At 45.8% G+C, this 21,797-nt stretch overlaps 2 protein-coding genes across 11 annotated transcripts in view; one reads left to right on the forward strand and one right to left on the reverse strand.

Moving 5' to 3' along the window:
* The window catches only part of PFKFB2 (6-phosphofructo-2-kinase/fructose-2,6-biphosphatase 2), a 33,157-nt gene extending 17,818 nt beyond the window's left edge, over nt 1–15,339 (reverse strand). For 2 of the 10 annotated variants that reach the window (XM_075910597.1, XM_075910589.1), the window contains exons 1-9: nt 14,517–15,337; nt 14,104–14,237; nt 11,288–11,413; nt 9,547–9,643; nt 7,534–7,600; nt 7,339–7,413; nt 6,726–6,782; nt 5,138–5,262; nt 4,524–4,731 (exon numbers count right to left, since the gene is read on the reverse strand). In XM_075910597.1, coding sequence (XP_075766712.1) covers nt 4,524–4,731; nt 5,138–5,262; nt 6,726–6,782; nt 7,339–7,413; nt 7,534–7,600; nt 9,547–9,643; nt 11,288–11,413; nt 14,104–14,194 — 846 coding nt within the window. In that variant the 5' untranslated portion in view covers nt 14,195–14,237; nt 14,517–15,337. Of the gene's footprint in view, nt 1–4,523; nt 4,732–5,137; nt 5,263–6,725; nt 6,783–7,338; nt 7,414–7,533; nt 7,601–9,546; nt 9,644–11,287; nt 11,414–14,103; nt 14,470–14,516 lie in introns of all 10 variants that reach the window. The other 8 variants (XM_075910592.1, XM_075910596.1, XM_075910598.1 and 5 more) reach the window with 8 other exon arrangements.
* A 186-nt stretch (nt 15,340–15,525) lies between these two features.
* Nucleotides 15,526–21,504, forward strand: YOD1 (YOD1 deubiquitinase). The gene is made up of 2 exons (XM_075909933.1): nt 15,526–15,896; nt 17,541–21,504. Exons 1-2 carry the CDS (start codon nt 15,689–15,691, stop codon nt 18,245–18,247), a joined length of 915 nt encoding a protein of 304 aa, XP_075766048.1. The 5' UTR covers nt 15,526–15,688; the 3' UTR covers nt 18,248–21,504.
* Nucleotides 21,505–21,797: the final 293 nt, after the last annotated feature.

Raw genomic sequence — 21,797 nt, forward strand, 5'->3', positions numbered from 1 at the left:
GACCACAGAGGGCAGTTTATGGACATCTTCGTCGGCTGGCCGGAGAAGGTGCACGACGCCCATGTAGTCCACAATTCCAGCCTCTCCCACAAGCTGGAGGCCAGCACTTTCGTCCCTGAGCACAGCATCAGGGTCGGGGGCGTGGAAATGCCACTGTGCACCATGGGGGATGCAGCCTGCCCCCTCATGCTGTGGCTTATGAAGCCCTACACCAGCCACCTTGACCCCAGCAAGGGCCGCTTCCATGGACGCCTGGGCAGGGCCCGTATCCAGGCCGAATGCACCTTTGGTTGCTTGAAGGCGAGTTTTAGGTGCCTCCTGACCTGCTTGGATGTGGGGGAGCAGAACATCCCCCAAGTGATATCTGCTTGTTGTGTGCTCCATAACACTGTGGAGAGGAAGGGAGAGGTCTTCCTTCCAGGGTGGAGGGCAGAGGCCTGCTGGGAAGGAAGGGCCTTTGAGCAGCTGCATACAGCTGCCATCTGACAGGCCCATTCGGTGGGGGGGGGGGGGGGTGTATCCAGGAGGCCCCAAGGGAGAGTTTCTCTCAAGGACCCCAGTAACTCTCCCCGGGGCCTCCCCAGTAGGGGCCTGTGCCGTGCCCCTCTCAGCCTTTCGCACCACAATCCCTCCCTTCCCCCCTCCATCCCTGCTCCCGCAGCCACAATAAAATCAACTGTTTTGTTTTGACAAAAAGAACAGTTTGGTTATTTATTTGGGATAGAAGTAACTGGGGAGATGGGGGGGCTAAGAACCTTGGAGGGGGGAGAAGGGCGGGGGCTGAGAACTTTGCAGGGGGTGGAGAGGCTCAGGGCTGGGACTGAGAGTGGCGCATGGCTCGGGTGATTCCTCCGCCTTGTGTGCGAGGACCTCTGCAACCATGGGGGTGGGGGGTTCAGGGAGGACAGGGGGATAGGCAAGGCAGGGGCTAGAGTGAGGTCAGGCATGGGAAGGGGAGCAGAGACTGGGACTGGAGCAGGAACAGGGACTGGTACCAGGTAGGTCAGGAGCTCCCAGACGGTAGCACATGTTGCGTCCCTGATGCAACAGTTCAGTCCACATCTGGGCCCGCCACTGTGCATCATCCCGGACCTTCTGGGCCAGCGTCTGCTGCATGTCCCGCAGGATGGAGACGTACTCCCTCATCAGGTCCTCCTGGGCCCTCCGGCTCCCCCAGGATCGGGCGGCTGACTCGGGTGGTGTCAATCACCCCACAGTCACGGCTGGTCCAGCTGGGGAGAATAAAGAGAGATGGTCAGTCATCCCTGGAGACACTGTCACTGGAGCCTTGCCCCCATCTGTGAGCTGAGAGCAACAGTTCTTGGGTCAGAGGACAGTGATGTCCCGGGAGCAAGGCCATGTGTGGCCCAGACAGGTGACCCAGCCTTACAGGGGCCCAGAGGTCCCCAGGCTTCCTGCCCTCCAACCCCGTCCCACGGACAAGCAGGCAAGGGAAATGTCCGGTCACACTGGCATCCCATGGCCGGGAGGGGAGCCTCGAGCTGCCTGGGCGTCCACCAGTGCCACATACACTCCTGCGCCTGGCAGCACTGTCCCTAGGAGAAGGTGCTGCCTCGAGCAGGCAGGCTTACCCATGTGCAGCACTCCAGAGTCTGTGTGCATGAGCGTGTGTGTCCTTGTCCCCAGCCTCCTTCCAGCAGCGGCTTGGGGCGGGAGGGCGTGTGCCCTGGGGGTCAGAAGTGTGGGCAGTCTGTGAGCAGGAGCCCAGGGGTGCTCTGGGGCTGCCTCCTGGGGCTGCGTGGCGCAGACTGGCGCTGCATGTGCATCCACACGCACAGACAGCAGCACGAAGACCAGGCCGAGAAGGCCGAGTGATGATCGCACCCCAGCCCCTCAGCACCCACCACGCCCACCCTGTGTGTGTGTGAAAACTAAGACCACTCACCTGCTGATCCTTTCCCAGCCTTAGAGGACGCCTGGGACACATCCAGGCCGTTGGGTAGCGGCTCAAGGGTGATGGTGGTCACCGTGCTCACTGCGTCCTCCTCCTCCTGGGCTGGGACCCCCGCACGGGCGACAACGGGTGTCTCCAGCCCCACGTCCACCACCGGAGGTGGGGAAGGGGCTTCACTGCCCCCCAGGATGCGGTGCAGGTCATCGAAGTAGGGGTAGGAGTGGGGTCCTGCCCTGGAGCATGAGCTGTGCTCCCTCACCCTGGTGTAAGCTTGCTGGAGCTCTTTTACTTTGCTCTTGCCCTGCTCCAGAGTCCGGGTGTGGCCCTTTGTGGCCAGGCTTTCAGCCATCTGGCCATATAAGTCAGCATTCCTGCGTCTGGTCGGGAGTCCTGGAGGTTCTCCTCATCGCCCGAAACCTCGAGGAGGACTAGGATCTCCGCCGTAGACCAGAACAGCGCATGCCTCTTGTAGCCCCTGCCAGGCTCCTGCGAGCCCTGCGCATGCTCCTGGGACAGGAAAGGCGTTCTTCGGGGGCTTGTGGCTGGGACCTGGTGCCCAGACGTCAGGCACTGTGAGCTGCACTGTGGCTGGAGGCTCTGAGGGCTGGCTTCCTGCCCCAAGCCCGGTCCCCTGCGTCTGCAGCTTTAAGAGCTACAGGGGAATAGGAACTATAGAGTTCCGATAAATGTGGACGGAGTGGCCAGTGGGGCACCTGTGGGATTTCCTGGACGCCTCTTTTTTCGACAAAACTCTGCATCCACACACACCCTCTTCCGAAAAAGCTTTTTTGGGGGAGGCCTTATTCCTTGTGAAACGAGGAACCATTGGAAAAAAGCCGTCCGTTATTTCGAATTTTTTTTTTCAAAATAACACAATTGCAGTCTGGCCTCAAGTACTGTTTTTCTACAATAACGGCCGTTATTCCGGAAAAACAATGCAGTGTAGACGCACCCTTTGTGGTTTTTAACGTAAGTAACTAGTAATGAAATTCCCCCTGCTGAGGCTGCACTGTTTGTAGTGAAAGTCCCTTGTTGTGGAGGAGGGAGGTGGTTTCACTTATCAACTCCTCCTCTTCCTGGCCAGGCATAATACAGCAACTTTCTTCCTATTCGGTGCCACCTGCTACGGTCACTCCATCAATGTGGTCATCTCCCACTAAGTCACAGAGCTCTCTTCACGACTCAGCCCTCCCTGTAGGTTGCTATGTGGTCCTCCCGTCTCAGGTGTTCAAGTCTCATCGGAACAGCTATCCAGACAGTCCTACACCCCTTCCTGGTATTTGGTGAGGGAACCAAGGCCCTCCCTCTGCACTAAGTCCCAGCCCAAGCACTCTATGACCAACAGTGCAGGTCTACACAGACTCTCTCTCCTTGCTGCCTTATTCCTGGATTCCTTCCTACTATGCCTTCTCAAACTTTTTCCTTCACATGAGGTTGACCCATTTTCCAGGGCTAGCACCTCAGGGCTTATTGTTCCCCCATGTTTCCTCCTTCCTATTTCCATCAACTACAAACTTGTTTTCTTCAGGTTTCCTGCCCAGCCACTCCCTCAGCTGGGCTTCATCTGCCATTAGGCTTTACCAATCCCCTGCTCTGCTCCCGCTGTAGCCGATCAAGGTTAATTGGCCCATTTTACCTGTTCAGCAGTGGACAGCCTGTTGCACCACCTAGTAACCATACTGTGGATTTAGCTAAGTAATGCTACATACGTGTTTTTCCATTCCAAGCCCACTGGTCTCAGAACTTAAAAAAGAAAGTGAAGCAATTGCTTTTGATATTTCAAACTAGCCCCTATCAAAACACACGCAAGAAACAGCAAGGAACAAATTCGTACAAGAGAGTGCCCTAAGACAAGTGCATCCTTCTCAAGAGACATCACCTGAAGGGTGATACATGCATGAAGATACTGAGGAACCGATAACTGACACTAGGTAAATGTAATAAGGTTTAGGGTGATTTGTTCCTTGGACTAGTTGCTGGATCCCAACACTGCATCTGCATTAATCACAAAGAAGACTGCACGGGTCTTCTGCATGCAGCATAAACCTAGAAGATTTGTTACGTCTACACTCGTTATTTATATACCAATAAGGTTCTAGGCGAATTAGCAAACTGTTGATTGGTTCAGAACGAATCCTTTGCAAAATGAATGCGCCTTATGGTCAGGGAGCATTGCCACAAGAGAGCAGGGTGGGGGACTGATGAAGGTGCATGAGGGTGCTAAGGATGTGAATGGTTAACCTATGGGCTGGAGCAACCCTGCCTCCAGCTCTGTGGGGCCTGCCACGATGCTGCCCATGGTAGGCACTGCACCAGTTCCGTGGGCCCCACCACGGGCAGAGGCGCTCCAGCCCGGCAGCCCACTTTTAATCAGGTACACAAAAAATTTTACATCCCTAACGGGGGCTTCAAGCCCAGGCCAAAGAGAAATTACACCTCCCTAAGAGATAGATTCAGGCCAGTTTCTCTGCTGTCATAATTGGGCAAATCTTAGTTGAATTCTATGGTGCTGAGCCCATTTACACCAGCAGACATATCAAAATCTGGGTTCCTATTGTAGTGAGACACTTTTAAAAGGCTGTTCCTCCTGACACGGCCGAGAACATACCTGCTTCCCACGCGGTGACAGGCCAGAATCCCCACCGATTTTGCCAACTAGGTTAAACTCGCTCTCCCCATGTCTGCAAAGGTAGATGGTACGCGGCTGGACGTGAATATTCATGAGGTAATAGACGATTTTACTCTGGATGTAATCCCGGACACGATTTACCAAGAACCGCTGTCCCACGTTGATCACTTTAATGAAGGAAAGGTCTCTACACAGACAACACAAAACAAGCACGCTCATCAGCGTCTTTAAAGCAAAATGTGTGTGAATATTCTCACCATATCAATACTGCTGCTCTGCTTGGCACTGGGGTAACTCAGTGATAGGTTCCTTGAACACACTTAGAGAGAGAGGCAAGACTATTATAATGTATCTTAGTTTCCTAAACATTACTATTTTATACACCAGAGAGAAACGCCTGCAAATCATTTTGGCCATAACTCCATACACCTCATACTAGCTGATCTCCCACACTGCAAAGTCAATGAGAGTTTTGCTAGCCCAGGAAGAGAAGCATATTAGATCAGGGAATACAACCAGCAAAAGAAAGCAACCCGGTGTCTGTTTCCGCAACATATCCACTATGCAAAATGCTGCTAAATCTCGCCTCTTACTTGTCATAATTATCTGGATCCAGGGGCTGATATGTGACTTTATAGCACTCTATCCTCTTCAGGAAATCATCCATCACATTCTCTCTATTTCTCTCTGGGTAATCAGGACTGGAGACTTTCACTTCCTTATCAAGAGAGAGGGATCAAGAGATTTTTTTAAAAAGTTAAGAAAACTTGGTATAAACCAGAATAAGTGACATTATTCTTCAATGTTCAAACAAACAAACACACTTTTTGCATTTCCACTTCCCATTTGCCCTGTGAAGAACCATCTCCTGACAAGGAAAAAAAAATCCAAATGTCACATGGTAACAGTTAGCCTGGGGACAGACGCAGCTGGCTTGATACTGACTTCCCACACAAACCACTTATTACACATCTGCCCATGAAAATAAAATCAGGCTCTGAGATAAAATGATTCATGGCTTTAGTCTGGTTTCCAAGTTCCCACATAAATAGCCCATCTGTCTTGGTTGCCAAGCATCCACACATGTTAACATTTATCTCAGAGCTGAAACATAAGAACAAAACTTTCAGAATTGCATACAGTCTTACAAAGGACACCCGTCCTCATGCAGCTCATACAGGGAGAGGGCTGCACCAGAATTAGAGTTATTTCAGTTTCAATCTTTCAGTTTCAATCTTTTTTCTACCGGTTGAGATCACAAAGACCAGTTTTTGTGATCCTGGCATAAAATGCACTAAAGCGGGCTAAGAGAATATTGGGTGAGTTTAACCTAGGATACCTTTCATGATTACAGAAAGGAAAATCAGAATGAGAGAACCCTGTCTTTGAGCCAAACTCTGATCGCTTTTAAGATTGCATAAATCCAGAGTGACTCGGCTTACTCCTACTGGGTTATTCTGAATTTACACTGGAGCAACTGAGAAAAACACCTGGCTCAAACAGACACCTCGGTGTAGAACATTCAGCACATCATAGAATGACTTGCTCACAGAGAGCTCCAACAGAATGAGGGAGAATGAAAACCTGAATCCCGTGAGGTTTTTTTTTTTAATTTAATTTAATTTATCTGAACTGCAAGGCTCTCTAATAAGAATCAATTTCCATCATTACTCAGAGCCATTATCATGGCCAATGATGACAGGGCTCACCTAACACTTTGATCCAGCCTGCAGACTGCATACGGCCGCTTCCTATTTATACCCTGCTGTCTGTGCCACCAAATTTCCAGGTGGTGGCTCAGGCAGCAGAATCCGATTTAAATGGCTCATGGCTCCTGATCATGGCAGGGGCTAGAGCTGCAAGCCCTTTAAATAGCAGCAGCAACCTCAGGCTGCTGCCAGGCAATTTGTTAGTGGTGGGACCAGGAGAAGCAAGCTCTTTCCTGAATTTTTAATTCAAAGCCTCTGGCCACAGACAACTCTGGGGGAAGCCTAGACCCCAGCCCCGCCCCTTCCGCATTAAACCCTGCCTCTTCCAGGGTGGAGCCGGTCTGTGACCACGTACCAAAATTCATTAAGTGCCTCCCCTGCAAAAATGACTCCCCACCCCTGTTCTATGGCAACCATCAAGTGTTCTAGAGAAGGATGCTACAGCCTGTGCCTATGAACAAGCAGCACTCACCAGGATATTGGCAGCAATGACTTCTGGATCATCACAGACAGACTCCACGAAAAACACCTAGAGAGGAGGCAATGAAGCTTGCTTAGTAGGATTAAGAGCCTCTAGCGTAATGTAAATAGTCCGGTTAATTTCCAGTATAGCCACAAATGAAGGCAGCAGAGTTACCCAAAGGATAGATTTAGCCAGATATGTTTTGTGAGAAACTAACCTTGCTCCTTACTTTAAACTTAGTGAATGTATCTATCTGTCCATCTAGAAATGTATGCTACACTCATCACCAAGCACCATCGAGATAAGGGCCCATCAGAGCAGAATATCCCAACAGCCAATTGACTAAAATAGAGTACTTCCCAAACCAGTCATATGCACAGAAGGAGGCTGATTCTCCTCTACCTTGCACCTTAAATAGTCACTGACCCCAGAGCAGAGGGGATGAAAAACCAGCACCAAAACACCATTTCACACCATCTTGGCTGAGGTGATAACACAAGGCATTCAACTGCAGCTGCACCATGCAAAGCTAAAAGCCCAAATCTGCCATCCGATGCACTGATGCTAATGGCGTGGGATGCACCCATGCCTACAGCTCTTATTCCAAATCAAAGTCAGTCACCTTATAAGCATTCTCTTTAGCAAATTTTAGGATCAAGTCCCTCCTCTCCCGAGTGGTGTTGGTCGCATCGAACACCTAAGAGGAAAAAAGAATCCCAACAATATTAGCTACGTGTTTCAAAGCTGCCAGAGGGGCTTGGATGAAAATGTAATACTCTTTTGATTTAAACTCTGTGTCAGTCGAGTGTTATCTTACAGCTATCTGCCCACACTCCTCCGTGACATAAGCTTTCACATCTTCCAGGGCCACCAAGGCACACTGTCTGCAAAGAGAGAAATCGGCAGAATTTCAGGCCACGTAAAGCGTACAACTTCCAAGACTCATGAATCACGGCTCCGAAGCTCACAGTTGGAAACACTTAAAATATGACATTTCTCTCTCCTGAAGGACATTCTCTGCATGCTTCATGGAGCCTTGGGGGTTTTGCCAACTGTTTAAATCCCGTTTTTCACTCAGGGTCTCTGTTCTGAGCACTCTACTCTTCCAGCCCAGGAGTCTGCTGCCATCTTTCCTTAAAGGAACAAACCGGTCACTGTGGAGTCTAACCCATTGAGGACATGCACTGCCCACCAGGGAAGACAGATTCGGGAGCAGAGGCTGAATCTAGGTCTCCCAACTGGTCACTAAATGGGACAATAAAGACTTTTTAATTCATCTGTTTTTTGCTTCTTTTTTTTTTTGGGTAGTACTCAGACACCCCCCCCCCCCTTCCTTATCACCTGAGTTTTGGTCTTTGGGCCCCATTCTGCTTTCCTAAAAGTAAATGATGAAACTCCTACTGACTTCAATGGGAGCAGGTTCAGACCCATTATTAGATTTATTGTTTTCGCATCATTTGGTATCTCTCCCCAAGATGTCTCCTGTCGTTCAACGGCCACCACTGCATGCATGAGGTGAAATCCTGTCCTCCGCCCCATAAGAGTCCATGGGACTTTTGTTACGCATTTCAATGGAACAAGGATTTCACCCTTGTCATTCATCTATATGGATCAACTTTCCTTAAAATAATAAATCTATGCACCAGCCAAAGGGGTGAGAGAGAATGGTCACTTGTAAACATGCCCGGGCAGGGACCAAAGTGCACTGTCTTGGAGGGAAAGTTCTATCTCTGCCCACTTAGAGAAAATCTGAAGTTTGTTACCCGCTCATAAGCAAGAGGTCTGCTGCCCACCCTGAAGTCACAGCTTCTAGAGCAGGTATTTTAATGGCATGCACTGAATACTCAAAACTGAGCCCCCTCACTTGACCTCCCTGCCCAGATGTGTGACTTTTATGAAACAAGTCTGCTGGTCAACTTGAATTCATACTATAGTGTTGATGCACTGCTGTGTGCAAATAACTGTAAGAAAAATCTCTCGTTATTCCTGTGGAGAAATGCAAAGTCAAAGCAGAACCCTGGAACGGCATGACTTTTGGACTGACATAGAGATAACCTGAGTTCAGACCTACATTCCAGAGTGATGCAGACAGAGAATGGAGATGGAAAAATGAGGATGTAATAAAAACCATGTTGTCGTTTTTTTAAGAGCACTAGTTGACACAACATTAAATTCTGTCACATGTTCCCAAAGCAGTTTTTAAAACTTGTAAAATAATCTGGAATTTCCTCAGGTTGAACCAATTATTAATCCACTCCACAAAATTTTCACTGAAGGCCCAACTCAGCTATCTTTATTCACACAGGATACAACTACACAGTAGCGCATACCTTGAAATAATTTACTCAATTTGAGCTACACAAATTATGTAGCTTATTTCGAAATAGCTTATTTCAAAATTTGGTGCTGTCTACACAGCGCTAATTTCTAAATAAATCACTATTTCGGCATCTTCCTTATTCCTTGTGCAATGACGTTTACAGGAAGCCGGAATAAGAAGCCTGTTATTTTGAATGAATTTTGAAATAACGAGTGCTGTTAAGAACGGGAGTGTTATCATGAAATAGTGTCGCTGTGTAGATGTACCCACAGTGCAATATCTTACTTTGTGAGTAGTCTCCATTGAAATTAGTGGAGCTATTGATGTAGTCAGGTCCTTCTCAATCTAAGCAATGATAGCAGAATTTACCTCCATATTTGTCTAGACACATTAAATGTTATGTCCCACAGTCACAGGTATAGTCTGAAACCAGTTGCAAAGGCCTTAGAATAAGATGAACTTTTTTTTCTACTATTTCATGTTGAGTTGCACCCAGTGACACAGACTTACTTCCGAATCTTCATGGCTTCTTTGTTATCATGCCTGAAAAAATCATAGGACTTGTACGACTGCACAGCTTCTCGACGATATACTCCTAAATTAAACACTTCACAAAGACAAATGAAGATGTGTGATTTGCAGCATCTCACAAATACCTGGTACCTTGTCATGAGCCAAGAAGAGAATGACATCCTTATCTTGACTAATACACCAATTCATAAACTATCCCTCCCACTAAAATCTTCCAGCAATTTTACTTCAAAATAACTTTTGCAATCACCACAAGAATTCCCTATGATTGAAATCTGAAAAACTTAATCTTCACCACAGAATCTCTTCTTTCCCTTGCGTACTTTTCTTCAGACCTCCTTAAGTTAATTCACATTTTTTATAACTATCCTCCTGGGTATCAGTATAGTCATGGGCAATCCCTATCCCCATTAAGCAGCGTGACATTCAGGCTTTGAAAAGAGAAGAGATCCAAGATAAGCAGAAGAGATGTGATAAGATCTCGTGCACTTTGCAAAACAAAAGTTTAGTGCTCATGAAAGATACCCAGTTGTCAGCCCTGGAAACCAAAGGTCTCTGCCTTAGTGAAATTCACCCTCATGCAAAGGGCCAGCACAAGAGTCTAGGATAGTGTTATTCAATCTTGGGTCGCGGGGCCACCAGGTTAAGCCACCAGTGGGCCTGGGCCACCTTGTTTACTTAATATGTCCACAGCTACCAAGCCTCGCAGCTCCCCTTGGCTGGAAATGGTAAACGGCAGCCAATGGGAGCGTCAAAGCTCCATGGCTATGGACACATTAAGTATACAAAGTGGCACCGGTCGGCCAGTGGCTTACCCTGGCGGCCTCACAACCCAAGCTGAAAATAATTCACTATGAAGCACTTAAGACCTACTTTGAGGGCGCACAGATTTTGTGCTGGCCCTCTGCACAGGGATTATAAGTTTATTCATGTGCAATCCCTCTCTAAGCACCGAATGGATAGATCTTGAGGAGTACTAGTGCAAGCCTCCCCAACATACTGACCCTTGCCAATCTGCTTGGAGAAACCACCTTGAAGGGGTCAAGTGGAATTCAGTTGCTAAGGATAACTAAATCTTCGGGCTCTCTGTTGGCACTGCCGTTAAGACTTTATGATGCAGACTCTTGTTCACAGGGGACAACACTGCAGTTAGCACCCCAAATAGTAGCTATCAAGTCATGTTACGTTTCAGTGCTTATACCCCTGGGCTGCACTAGGGATGTAAAAAGTGGGTTATAAAATAGGTAATAGCGTAACCGCTGAAAATGTCAGCGGTTGTACATGCTGCCAGCTCTGCTCCCAGGAAGGAGGCTTCCCTGCCACAGAGAAGCCACTTCCCTGGGAGCAGAGCCAGCAAGAGCTGTCAGCCTTGCCCCTGAGGAGACTTTGCTGCAGGCTCTGCAGCCAGCTCTCTAGGAGCCAGCATATAAGCAGGGGTGGGGGTGCCAGGCCAGGACGGGCTCACCACAGACAGAGGGTGCTCCGGCCAGCTGGAGCAGACCCTGCCTGCCGTGAGCCTCAGGGGGTGGAGAAACCCCCTCCCTGGGGTGGCCTCTGCGGTTAACCAGAACCAGTAAGCATTACCCATTGTGGGTGATGCTTACTAGTTAGCAGGTTAACCGGTTAGCCTTTCACATCCCTATGCTGGATTAAAACAAATGTTGCAGATCTGGGACCCATCGATCACTTTGCACTACCATGAACAAAAATTCACACAGACCTTTTGTAGGCACGCCAATCCAGTTGAGGTAGCGGGTTAATTTCTTGGACATATAAGTCTTACCCCGGGCAGGAAGGCCAATCATTACAATCAAAGTAGGGGAGTTGGTCATATAAGAAGCCCATGCTGCAAAGACGAGGAGGCAAAAATCATTACATTAATTAAAACAGCTCAACGCAAACACGAAGTCAGACACCAAATTAATCTCTGGCTAACTCACTGTGTCTGCCCATTACAGTGAGTTTTATTAGCCATACAAAAGATTACTTGCTGTGTGTTTCATACAGTGGATTCATTATCATGCCCTTCTTTCCAATTAAATGTTATAGCAACCACTGTACCACAGCTTTGCTCTCTCAGGTATTAGCTAATGAAGTAGGTTAACAACTGATCAGCCACCGTGAACAGGGAAAATAACGTGTGACTAATATGTCAGCCAAAATACGTCAGTCAGAGTTGAAAGTATGTACCAATTAAGCAATAGCTATCAAGGACAGAGGAAAAATTCTTTATTGATAATAGACGGGAAGCTAATTTCTTTCCATATCATAATGAACAAATGATCTGAGAAACAAAGTTGATAATGTTTAATCTGTTGCTAAGAAGCAGGATTTTTGACCAGTACTGATTTTGCATAAAATTTCTAGTATCTATTTAAAAATTCTGATAATTCTCCAAAAGCAACAGATGAATTAATTAATGAATCCACTGAGTAAAACTTTCAGTTTTATAGAACTCTACGAAAGAGACTGATTATAGACAGGGATATGGGAGCATGTGCTGCCATAATTAAACTGGTCAAAGCAAATGAATATAAACTAAATAGAAGACAAAATGGAAAGAATAGGACTTTCCTGTATCTAAATGGCCTGATGAGACGGTTTTGCCACACAAGACACAATTCAAATCTAACTGCAATGCTGATGGGATTTTGTCTGTTGTAAATCTTGTCAGTTTCAAAGATTCTGTTAAAGGTATATATATATATCTGTGCACTACTTTTGCCCCCAAGCTTCAATGCCAATTTTTTTTATAGTTTTATAGCCATATTTGTCTATTATTAATACTCTAAATTCTCTCACTTGTTTGTGTGGATTTTCGTGCATAGTAACAAAGAAACTGACTCTGGGGAAGCCATCTGTATTCCTTGCTGTCATAAGTGCAAAGTAAACAAATGGAAAAAAAAATGTTTTTCCCCATGGTCTTTTCCAGTCATAGTCATTTTAAGGATTACTTAAAACAGGTAAAACATTGTCAGACACAAACATAACCTTTGCATGGACGATGTTCCTTGAAATAGCTTTATAAAGGAACTGGAGGAAGAGACAAACAAGATGTTAAATGTAAATTCCCAAAGTGACTTAGGCTACATCTAGACTACAGGCTTCTTTTAGAAGAAGCTTTTTTTGGAAGAGATCTTCCGAAAAAACTTCTTCACAAAGAGAGCGGCCACACTGCAAAAGTGCATTGAAAAAGCCATCTGCTTTTTCGAAAGAGAGCATCCACACTGAATGGAAGCTGTCTTGCATGTAAGCTGTGATTGCTATGGATGGAATGGCCACCAAGGCACCTGTGCTTTTCCCTTTTTCCTCTTCTTTCGAAAGAACTTGCTCTTCACTGTCCACACATGCCTTTTTGTGAAAGAGCTCTTTCGGAAAAAGGCTTTTTCCTTGTAGAATGAGGATTACCAATGCCAGAAAACCCCCTGGTTCTTTAGATTTTCTTGCAGAAGAACACAATTGCAGTGTGGACAGTCCTCAAGTTGTGTTAGAAAAACGGCCATTTTTCTAACACAACTTTGTAGTGTAGACGTATCTTTAGATTGGGAAGTTCTGAAAAATCAGTAAAGACACTGAATTATGGGTTAGAGACATAAGCAGGAAATAACAAAATGAATGTAATATGGATAAGGGCAACTAGCACGTATTGGGAAAAAGTAATCCTTAATAAAGATATTCAATAAGAGTAAAGAGAGATACTTGGAAAGCAGTAAAAATCGAAGCAGACCGCTGGTGATTATGCAGCTCTAAATCATATCAGTGTGCGTGTGCGCGTCCTTTCCTACTGAACTTTGTGATTCTTTGCTTAAACCTGGCCTTTCACAACCGAAGACTAAGCCTAGGTTATAAGAGTTCAATGGAGGTTGTTAGATGGAATCAGCTCAACTTGTCACAGATGTAACATGCCCAGATCACTACCTGATGAAGCACATTAGATGGAAATAGGCAAGGTGAGCCACCTTAAATCCCTATTGAGTACAGTTGTGCTAGTTCTTGCCTAATACACGTGGGTAGCTTTCAGGAACAGACGTTACATTTAAACTCAGATCCACATTGAACAGATTTCCTTCTAAAAAGAGCTGAATTAAAAAACGTTATTAACTTGAAGGGTCAACATTTGTCCAGAAGAGCAAAATGTTCAACAAATATAACTGGATAAAAGTGATACAAACAAGAATTGTACACAGTTATAAACTTGTCTAGTACTATTTTTGGAGCCTACATTAAATACATTAAATTTCTGGGGATCTCAGGTCCAAGTACATATCATAAAAACACATCACAGTTCTTCCCCTTGCTGGCAGACTCAGCAAAAAAGGCCTAGAAATGAATGGGGGACAGAAAATGAACAGCCCTTCAGATCAGAGCTGAAGCATTTTTGGGAAGAGGCATAAGGAAAGCCACTTCGCCTTTACTATGCCCCGGGGTAGAAGGAATAAAGCGTGACTGATTGACTACTTCTTTTTATAAACAGGTAAAAGAGAAATTAATTGCAAGACACAGGATCTATTTCCCTAGACTGTCACAAATACTCACAACACTTTTTTTCTGAGACTCGGAGATTTGAAGTTTTGTTTTCCTGGTTGTTGTTGTTTTGCTCTGGGACTGATGCTGTATATTGTGACATTGCTGCTAATCAACACACTTAGTCAGTAATGGACCTTCAGGCTCTTGGAAAAGAAAAGAAGAACCAAACATAAATCCTTATGAAATCCGGTAGACAGAGCGGAATAAGATGCATAGCAACTTATCTGTGCTGTTCCTGGTGGCAAGGAAAGGAAGCCATGCAAGTCTCAAAGCTGTAGTCCAAGGTCACCCTCAGGTGGTAACATATGTAGTTGGCACAAGAGAACACAAACCATAGCAAAACGAAGCACAGGAGGAAAACAATGCCGCCTTCACCTAGAACATTAATGAATCATCTCAGCCAAGGAATAAGGGGAATGTACCTGTATTTACCCTTGAGTGCGAATCACCACAAATGTAAAGAAACAGCCTTTCCCCAGACTCCCGAAGCGGTTCCGCAGCTGCGGGGGCACTTTTTGGAGATGGCCAAGCAGCCCCCCCAGCTGACCAGCAGGGATTATGGCTCAGATGGTTTGACAGCATCCTCTGAGCCAGGGGGCGGGTCCCAGCACTCACAAGCCCCGCTCCAGGATTTCAGCCATTCCTCAGGCACGGACCTGCAGAGCCCCCCAGACAGACCCGCTGGCAGCGCAGGGAAACTGAGGCACCAAACCCCGAGCCTTCAGCGCGAGCCGTACCAGGAAGGGGCGGGAAGCCAGCCTGCTGCTGCCCCTGTCAAGCTCTGCGAGCCTCGGGCACCGGCCGGGAGCCTCCCCCAAGGGCAAGGGCATGGACGCACCGAGGCTGGCGGGCCCCGCACTGCAGCAAGGCTCCCCCGCGCCGCCCTGGGAAGGTTCGTCCCGCACCTGCTGGCCGACAGGGAAGAGGGCGGGGCAAGGAACGAGATGCAAATGATATGCTAATAGAGCGCTCGCGTGACTAAGACGCCGCTTCGCTGGGAAAAGGGGGGGGGGGGTGGAGACCCGCGGAACCAGGCAGGAGGGGCCATGCTATGCAAATGAACACGCGCAATTCAAAGAAGCCTGGACACGTCAGCGCGCCCATAGGCCAGGTATGTAAATGAGATGCAAATGTGCCCATGGATAAATAAACTGTAGAAAAGCTCACTCCATTTTTTTTTCCGAACGAGCGAAAGAACAGGAATTTCTAGTATGCAAATAATGTGCAAATATGCAAATGAGTTTATAACAGAACTCCGCCCCCACCCGCTCCTATTCCACCTTGACCGCGGGAAGGCAAAATGACGTCTCTTCTCCCCCCTCCCACCCCGACTGTGAGACTCCCCTCGTGCGCGTGTGACGCCACCACGGGCGTCTCCACCCCAAGCCGCGGATTGGCCGCGCCGCCGGCGCGCGAGGGAAACATGCCCCCTCCGCCGGGGAGGAGGGGCCGGTCCCGGCGCGCGCAGCCAATAGCCGGCCGCGGCGCCCGTTGTCGCGAGACTTGTCGGGGCAGCCCTGGCAGCGGCCGCCGGCCCGGCCGGCCATTTTGCCCGGGCAGCAGCACAGGCCGGGCAGGCCCGGGCCGGCGGAGGATGCTGCGGCTGCGCTGCAAGGCCCGGAGCGGCTCCCACCCGCTGCCCGGCCTCACGGCGCATTCCCGCCTGCGGGAGCTGCAGGCCGCCCTGGCCGCCCTGACCGGGGTCCCCGCCCCGGCCCAGCGCCTCCTGCTCGGCTTCCCCCCGCGCAGCCTCGACCTGAGCGACGCGGAGCGGCGGCTGGGGGAGCTCGGCATCCACTCAGGTGAGGCGCGCGGGGAGCCCCCCCTTCCTGGGGGGCGGGGCGGTCCTGGCTGCCTCACGCTGGGGCGGGGGGTCAGTGGCAGCGTCTCTGCCCCTGGAGGCGGAACCCAGCGGTGGAGTGAGGGGGGGGGTCACACTGGCTCCGGCCCCCCCCCTCGTCCCCAGGCCGCGCTCTTCGCTCCAGCGAGGCTGTGGGGTGCCCCGCCGGGCACAGCTGGCCCGAGGGGTAGGAATCTGGGCTCCAGGTCCAGAGAGCGAGCAGAACCTTCCCTGTCTGCTTCACGCTTCGTCATTCTCCAACGGACGTGGTAGAGACTTCAGGGGCGAGCCGACTTAGTCAGTACAGGGAAAAAAACAAGCACTGTTTATAGACACACACAGGTAGATGGTATCGTGGGCACAGCCCACTTCTTCAGACTGTTGGGGGTAAGAGTACCAATAGAGAGGTAGCCCCGTTAAGTCTGATTTTGCAAAAACAAAAGGAAATACTGTGTAGCACTTTAGAGACTAACAAGATGGTGTAATAGGTGATGAGCTTTTGTGGGCCAGACCTGCTTCTTCAGATCATATTCTGGAAGAAAATTGGCATGACCAGGGCTTGACAAACAGCGGAAAAATCTATTTGCCAGACCCACATTGCGCATGCCCGTGTCACCGGTGAACGGGGTGACCGGCTGAAGTGGACTTGCCATGGGCAAGTAGATTCACTGATTTGTCAAGCCCTGGGCATATCCATATATACCAGAGGAATACAATGAAAAAAGTGAACACATTATTAAACGGTGTTAATAACGTGTTCACTTTTTTCATTGTATTCGTCTGGTATATATGGTCATGCCAATTTTCTTCCAGAATATGATCTGAGAGGGCAAGTGTAAGTTGAAGTTGTCCCTAGAAGTGATGCTCAGGGCTCACTGAAATGGATGGCTTAGCAAGCATGTCCTTTCTCTAGCTTATTTCATTCTCTCCCCAGATACTGTAGCCTTGTGAGCATGAGTCAACTGTAAAAGAACAGATTGCAAAAGATCTAGCTCTTGCTGGAGTAAAAGGCAGCAGGAGCTTAAAAACACAATATTCTATTATTATTTCATACATGCGCACACAAACAATATTATTCTACATCTTACTGCTCAAGACAGGATGAGCAACAGAATACCAGACTTAATTGAGCCTGCCTTTCAAGCAGATTATAATTAGCTTAACTGAAACTCATTTGGGATGCTTCACTTACCACCCTTTTTATTAAAGGATTGCAAAATAGTGTTGTCAGTGACTTAAACTTATCTAGCAGCTTGTAAATATAAACATCTCTAAATATCACTCCTCTTGTGGCCCAGATTTAGACAAACTTGAAAATATTACTTGTTTTGCCAATTTAGAGATTTCAGCACAAAGCTTGTGTCTCTCTACCAGCCATATACAGTGAGGTCCCAAAGCTACTGTTATTTTCTACATCTTGCTGTGGCTTATGTAATTTATCAAATGGGTAATGCTTTCTATTGTGCTTATCTAATCTTATCAGAGAACCGAGGCATGGTACACTGGGACAAAGATTTGCTTCACTGTGCAGTTTTTCCTTTGTTTGCAATGCATTATGGTGATTCAATGCTGGATTTTATCTCATGTCTCTTTTTATTTTTGACAGGTGATACTCTAATAGTTGAAGAGGACACAACCAAACCCAAGACTGAGTCACCTGTAGTTGCAAAAAGGAGTGTCCCTAATTTTGTCAGGGGGGCAGTGCCTGTACTTGGAAGGAGGGTTGTTCCAGCAGATAACTCTTGTCTCTTCACAAGCATATTCTATGTGGTAGAGGGGGGCATTTATGATCCAGCATGTGCTCCAGAGATGCGCAGTCTTATAGCTCAGATAGTGGCAAGTGATCCGGAGTCCTATTGTGAGGCAGTACTAGGGAAAACCAATCAAGAGTACTGTGAATGGATCAGAAGAGAAGATACATGGGGAGGAGCCATTGAAGTGTCCATTTTGTCTAAGTTTTATCAGTGTGAAATCTGTGTAGTGGATACACAGACAGTCCGAATTGATCGTTTTGGGGAAGATGCTGGCTATGCTAAGCGGGTCCTTCTGATTTATGATGGGATTCATTATGATCCCCTTGAACGTAAAATCCCGGACTCAGACGTCCCTCCCCTGACCATTTTCTCAACAAATGATGATATTGTTCTTGCACAAGCATTGGAATTAGCAGATGAAGCCAGACGAAAAAGGCAGTTTACTGATGTAAACCGCTTTACGCTGAGATGCATGGTGTGCCAGAAGGGATTAACTGGACAAGTGGAAGCCAGAGAACACGCAAAGGAGACTGGGCACACGAATTTTGGAGAAGTGTGACATCTGCTTGAGGATGGTTACATCACTACCTCACTGATCCAGAATAAGATTCTGGGTTTTCAGATAAGCTGTATGTAAGCATAAAAAGCTCCCTTCACAAAGCTTGAAAAGCCCTATTAACTTAATTATTGAGACACACAGGTTTGTTATGGTTAGTGTGCAGGTTTACAGATAGGTATACGGTAGTGATGCTCTCTTCCCAACTAGTTTGAAATAGGTAACTTATTGCATGCTGGATTGCATGCAGATTTTAAAGTAAGTGGCAGCTGTTTTTGTTGTATGTCAACAGCTAAAAGTCCTGATTCCTGAAGAACCTTATTTTCTGATGGAGAAGCTGCTGAGACACATGGCTGGACATACACTTAATACTGTACCTAGAGTTACATAAAGACTTGCAGAATAACACTGAAATCTAAACTCTGAATTATGGGATTGAGTTAGAATCTTTCAGGACTTCTAAAATGGTGTTAGTTTGGCATTTAGAGTAAGAATTACATAACTTTTATGCAATTAAGCAATGTTTTCAGTAGACACCTACAGTGAACACTTCCTATAGAATTGGTAACAAAGCTGCTCTATATTGTGTCATAACGAAAGAAAGAATACGCAGTCTGATAGTAAATTGAGAGAAAGCCTTCTTAAAATGGAGTAGACAGTTAAATGGCCAATAGACTTAATATTTCCCCATAAGCACTATTTGAAATGTAGTTTAGTTGCTTGAAAGTTAACTGTTAATCCCTCAGTTTACACTACATCAGGATGTAGTTTCTTGAAATACTTTGACCCATACTAATATCTGTTACAGCAAGAAGGAATTACAGTAGTTCAGATTACAACTAGATTGTATTGATTAAACATTAAATCTAGTTTTGCTTAAATGTGGCTGATCTTGTGGGCATGGGAAGTGTTAAGCTGTACCAGGCTCCAAGTATTATGTTGGCACTTTTTAATCTATGGTTCTCATTCTTTTATAGGTCAAAGACTTGTTCTTTTCAGAAAATCAGAGCATTTATCCAAAAGGGAAAAACTTGAAGTTTCTTTGTATTGTGCCAGATATCATTTAACTTGCTCGATTTCTCCCCAGTGATTAAATAGCAAGTTCTCTATTTTAATAAAGAATAGAGCAGTTTTTCACAACAAAATAAGCTAGGTAAAATGCTCTCGAAGTGAAACAGGGATGTTGAAACCTGTTATACTAAAGAAGTATCGCTTTATGGGGGATTGATTGTGAGCTTAATATCAAGTGCTTTGAGATCATCTGAAAGATGTTGTGGCTGTACACAAACAACTTTCTTTTAGAGTAAATGCCTTAAGACACACATGTTGAGGCATTTAAATTTTTAGCCTTGTTTTGTTACTTTGCTTACAGTTTGAGACCCCTTCTGGACAGTTGAGCAAGGGGGGAACAAAGATGCATCCCCAGCCCTGATCAAGAAAAGCCTCCTGCTTAAGTAATTTCCTGAATTGGGGCCCTCATGAATCTCTAACTACGGGCATAATTCTATGGTTCTCCGTGGAACTAGAAATGTGATTTTAGTTATATGTGCATAGATATTTTGCTGTCTTAAGACCTAAAGAAAGCAGTACATAAATAATATCCACAAGAATATAATGGACCAGAATTATTTTATTCAGTATTAAGTGACACTGCTCATGTTTATTATAGAAATCAAGTGAGCTGTCATTGTTAAGCCCACTTAGCTTTTACACTTGTTTTTAATGCTAGACTAGAAGCAGATACTTAAAGCTATTGTAATGGGAGTGTATTTCATATGCCTTTAAATACTGTATTCTAAATAGTTGAGATGAAGCTGATTTGTGACTAGACCAAGGGACTATCAGATTCTATATTCTCAATTTTGTCAGTGAATGGTGATATACACTAGACAAATTACTACACCTCACAGAGGTATTGAGACTGTTTGATAGTTTGTAAAGTGCTTTGATGAAAGGTGCTACATAAATATAAAGTACTATTATTCTGTGCCATGTTTGCAAACTTATTTGGGGAACATAACTTCTGTACTACGAAATCCTTTAGTTTTGTGCTCTGAAATCTGCACAATAAGATTTGATGTCTCTGCAAACATTGTAATAGTCCAAACTGTCTGCCATGAATCCCTAAAATAGATACCATGGTCAAATCACAACTGAACTGCTGTAATACTTGAGATACTTTTAGTGTAACAATTAGCTTTGTTAAAATTCAACATTTTAATATTTCAAAGAGCAGATTTAAGTTGGAGATGGAACGGGTCAGTCATCTTCCCCAAAGCAGAAAGTCTAAATTCTCTGGGGAGATGAATTTAAAATAAATTGGAAAAATAACTTCTGGGTCCCTCCCCTGTGAGACCTTGTAAACTTGCTAATAGCAATCAGATAAAATGAAGCTAGCACATCTGTTAGCCCTTTTTACTGAACAGACATGAAAATGTCATGAGTGATTTCCTTAGCTCAGGGAATCAACCTGTGACTTTTTCAATGCCTCTTAATTGACTTGCACTGAAGCATTACTACTTTAGCTCCAAAATACTAAGTGTGGACATTTCCTAAAATTAATTGTTCAAGACAGAGTGGAACTGAAGTTCAGGTAATTGGCATTTGGCAATAAAGATTGCGTCCATAATGATCCAAATTATGAGCCGATGTGGATTGATGTCCTTAACATGCCCCCAAAATGTCATTAATACTAATTTCCATGGCGAATGTTTTAGCAGAGGTCAGGGATTTGAATGGGCCCTGCAGCCTGAACTTCCTAGCCCAAGAGGGGGATTCCTTGCTTTAAAAGTTGAGCACACTAGTATCATTTTGAAGCTGACTAGTGCAGGATTCGTTATCTGATTAAATATAGGACTTCATCTTCCAGGCTGCCAGTTTGGCACTTTTCACCAGCACTCAATTCTTTTTCCCAAGGAAGGGAGGAAAGAAGCTTACGTACTTTAATCATGTGGCCTTTTACAAAATTTTATATTGCATGAAGAAATACACATCTCATGGTGAACAGCACTTTAAAAGCTTGTCAAAGTTTACATGTTTAGCAATGTTTTGCAGGGACCTAGCTTGATGTAAGTGTGGTGTTGCGGTAAAATAACTGAACAATTTCTAAATCTTGATCCTCAAAACTTACCCATGTATTCTAGTGACAACACATCCTGTTATTTTGTTTTCAGCACAGGTTATTTAAGTACATTTCTTTAAACATGTGCCCTATTACAAAACTCATTATTGCACCAATAAAAAGGTGATTCATGCATGCACATTTATGGTGTAGTATTCATTTGTGGCTTGCATCATGGGGTTTAATTATAGTGGTGGAGATACCTGAATAAGTCAATAGAGCATGAAACAGTTTTCACAAGCTACTATAAACATGCAGTTGCTTAGTTCCAAAGACAAAGGGACAGGAACAAGTCATGCTGAAGTGGCACTATGTAAAAAAGTGTACATTCATGAAGTAAAAATTTAACTTAACCAAACTGTTCCATAGAATCTCTGGATAGTAATTCCATGCTCTAGTAATGAGTGCAGCAGTAGGCATATATTAATGATC

This window comes from Pelodiscus sinensis, chromosome 27 (genome assembly GCF_049634645.1).
Source record: "Pelodiscus sinensis isolate JC-2024 chromosome 27, ASM4963464v1, whole genome shotgun sequence".
Lineage (NCBI taxonomy): Eukaryota > Metazoa > Chordata > Testudines > Trionychidae > Pelodiscus > Pelodiscus sinensis.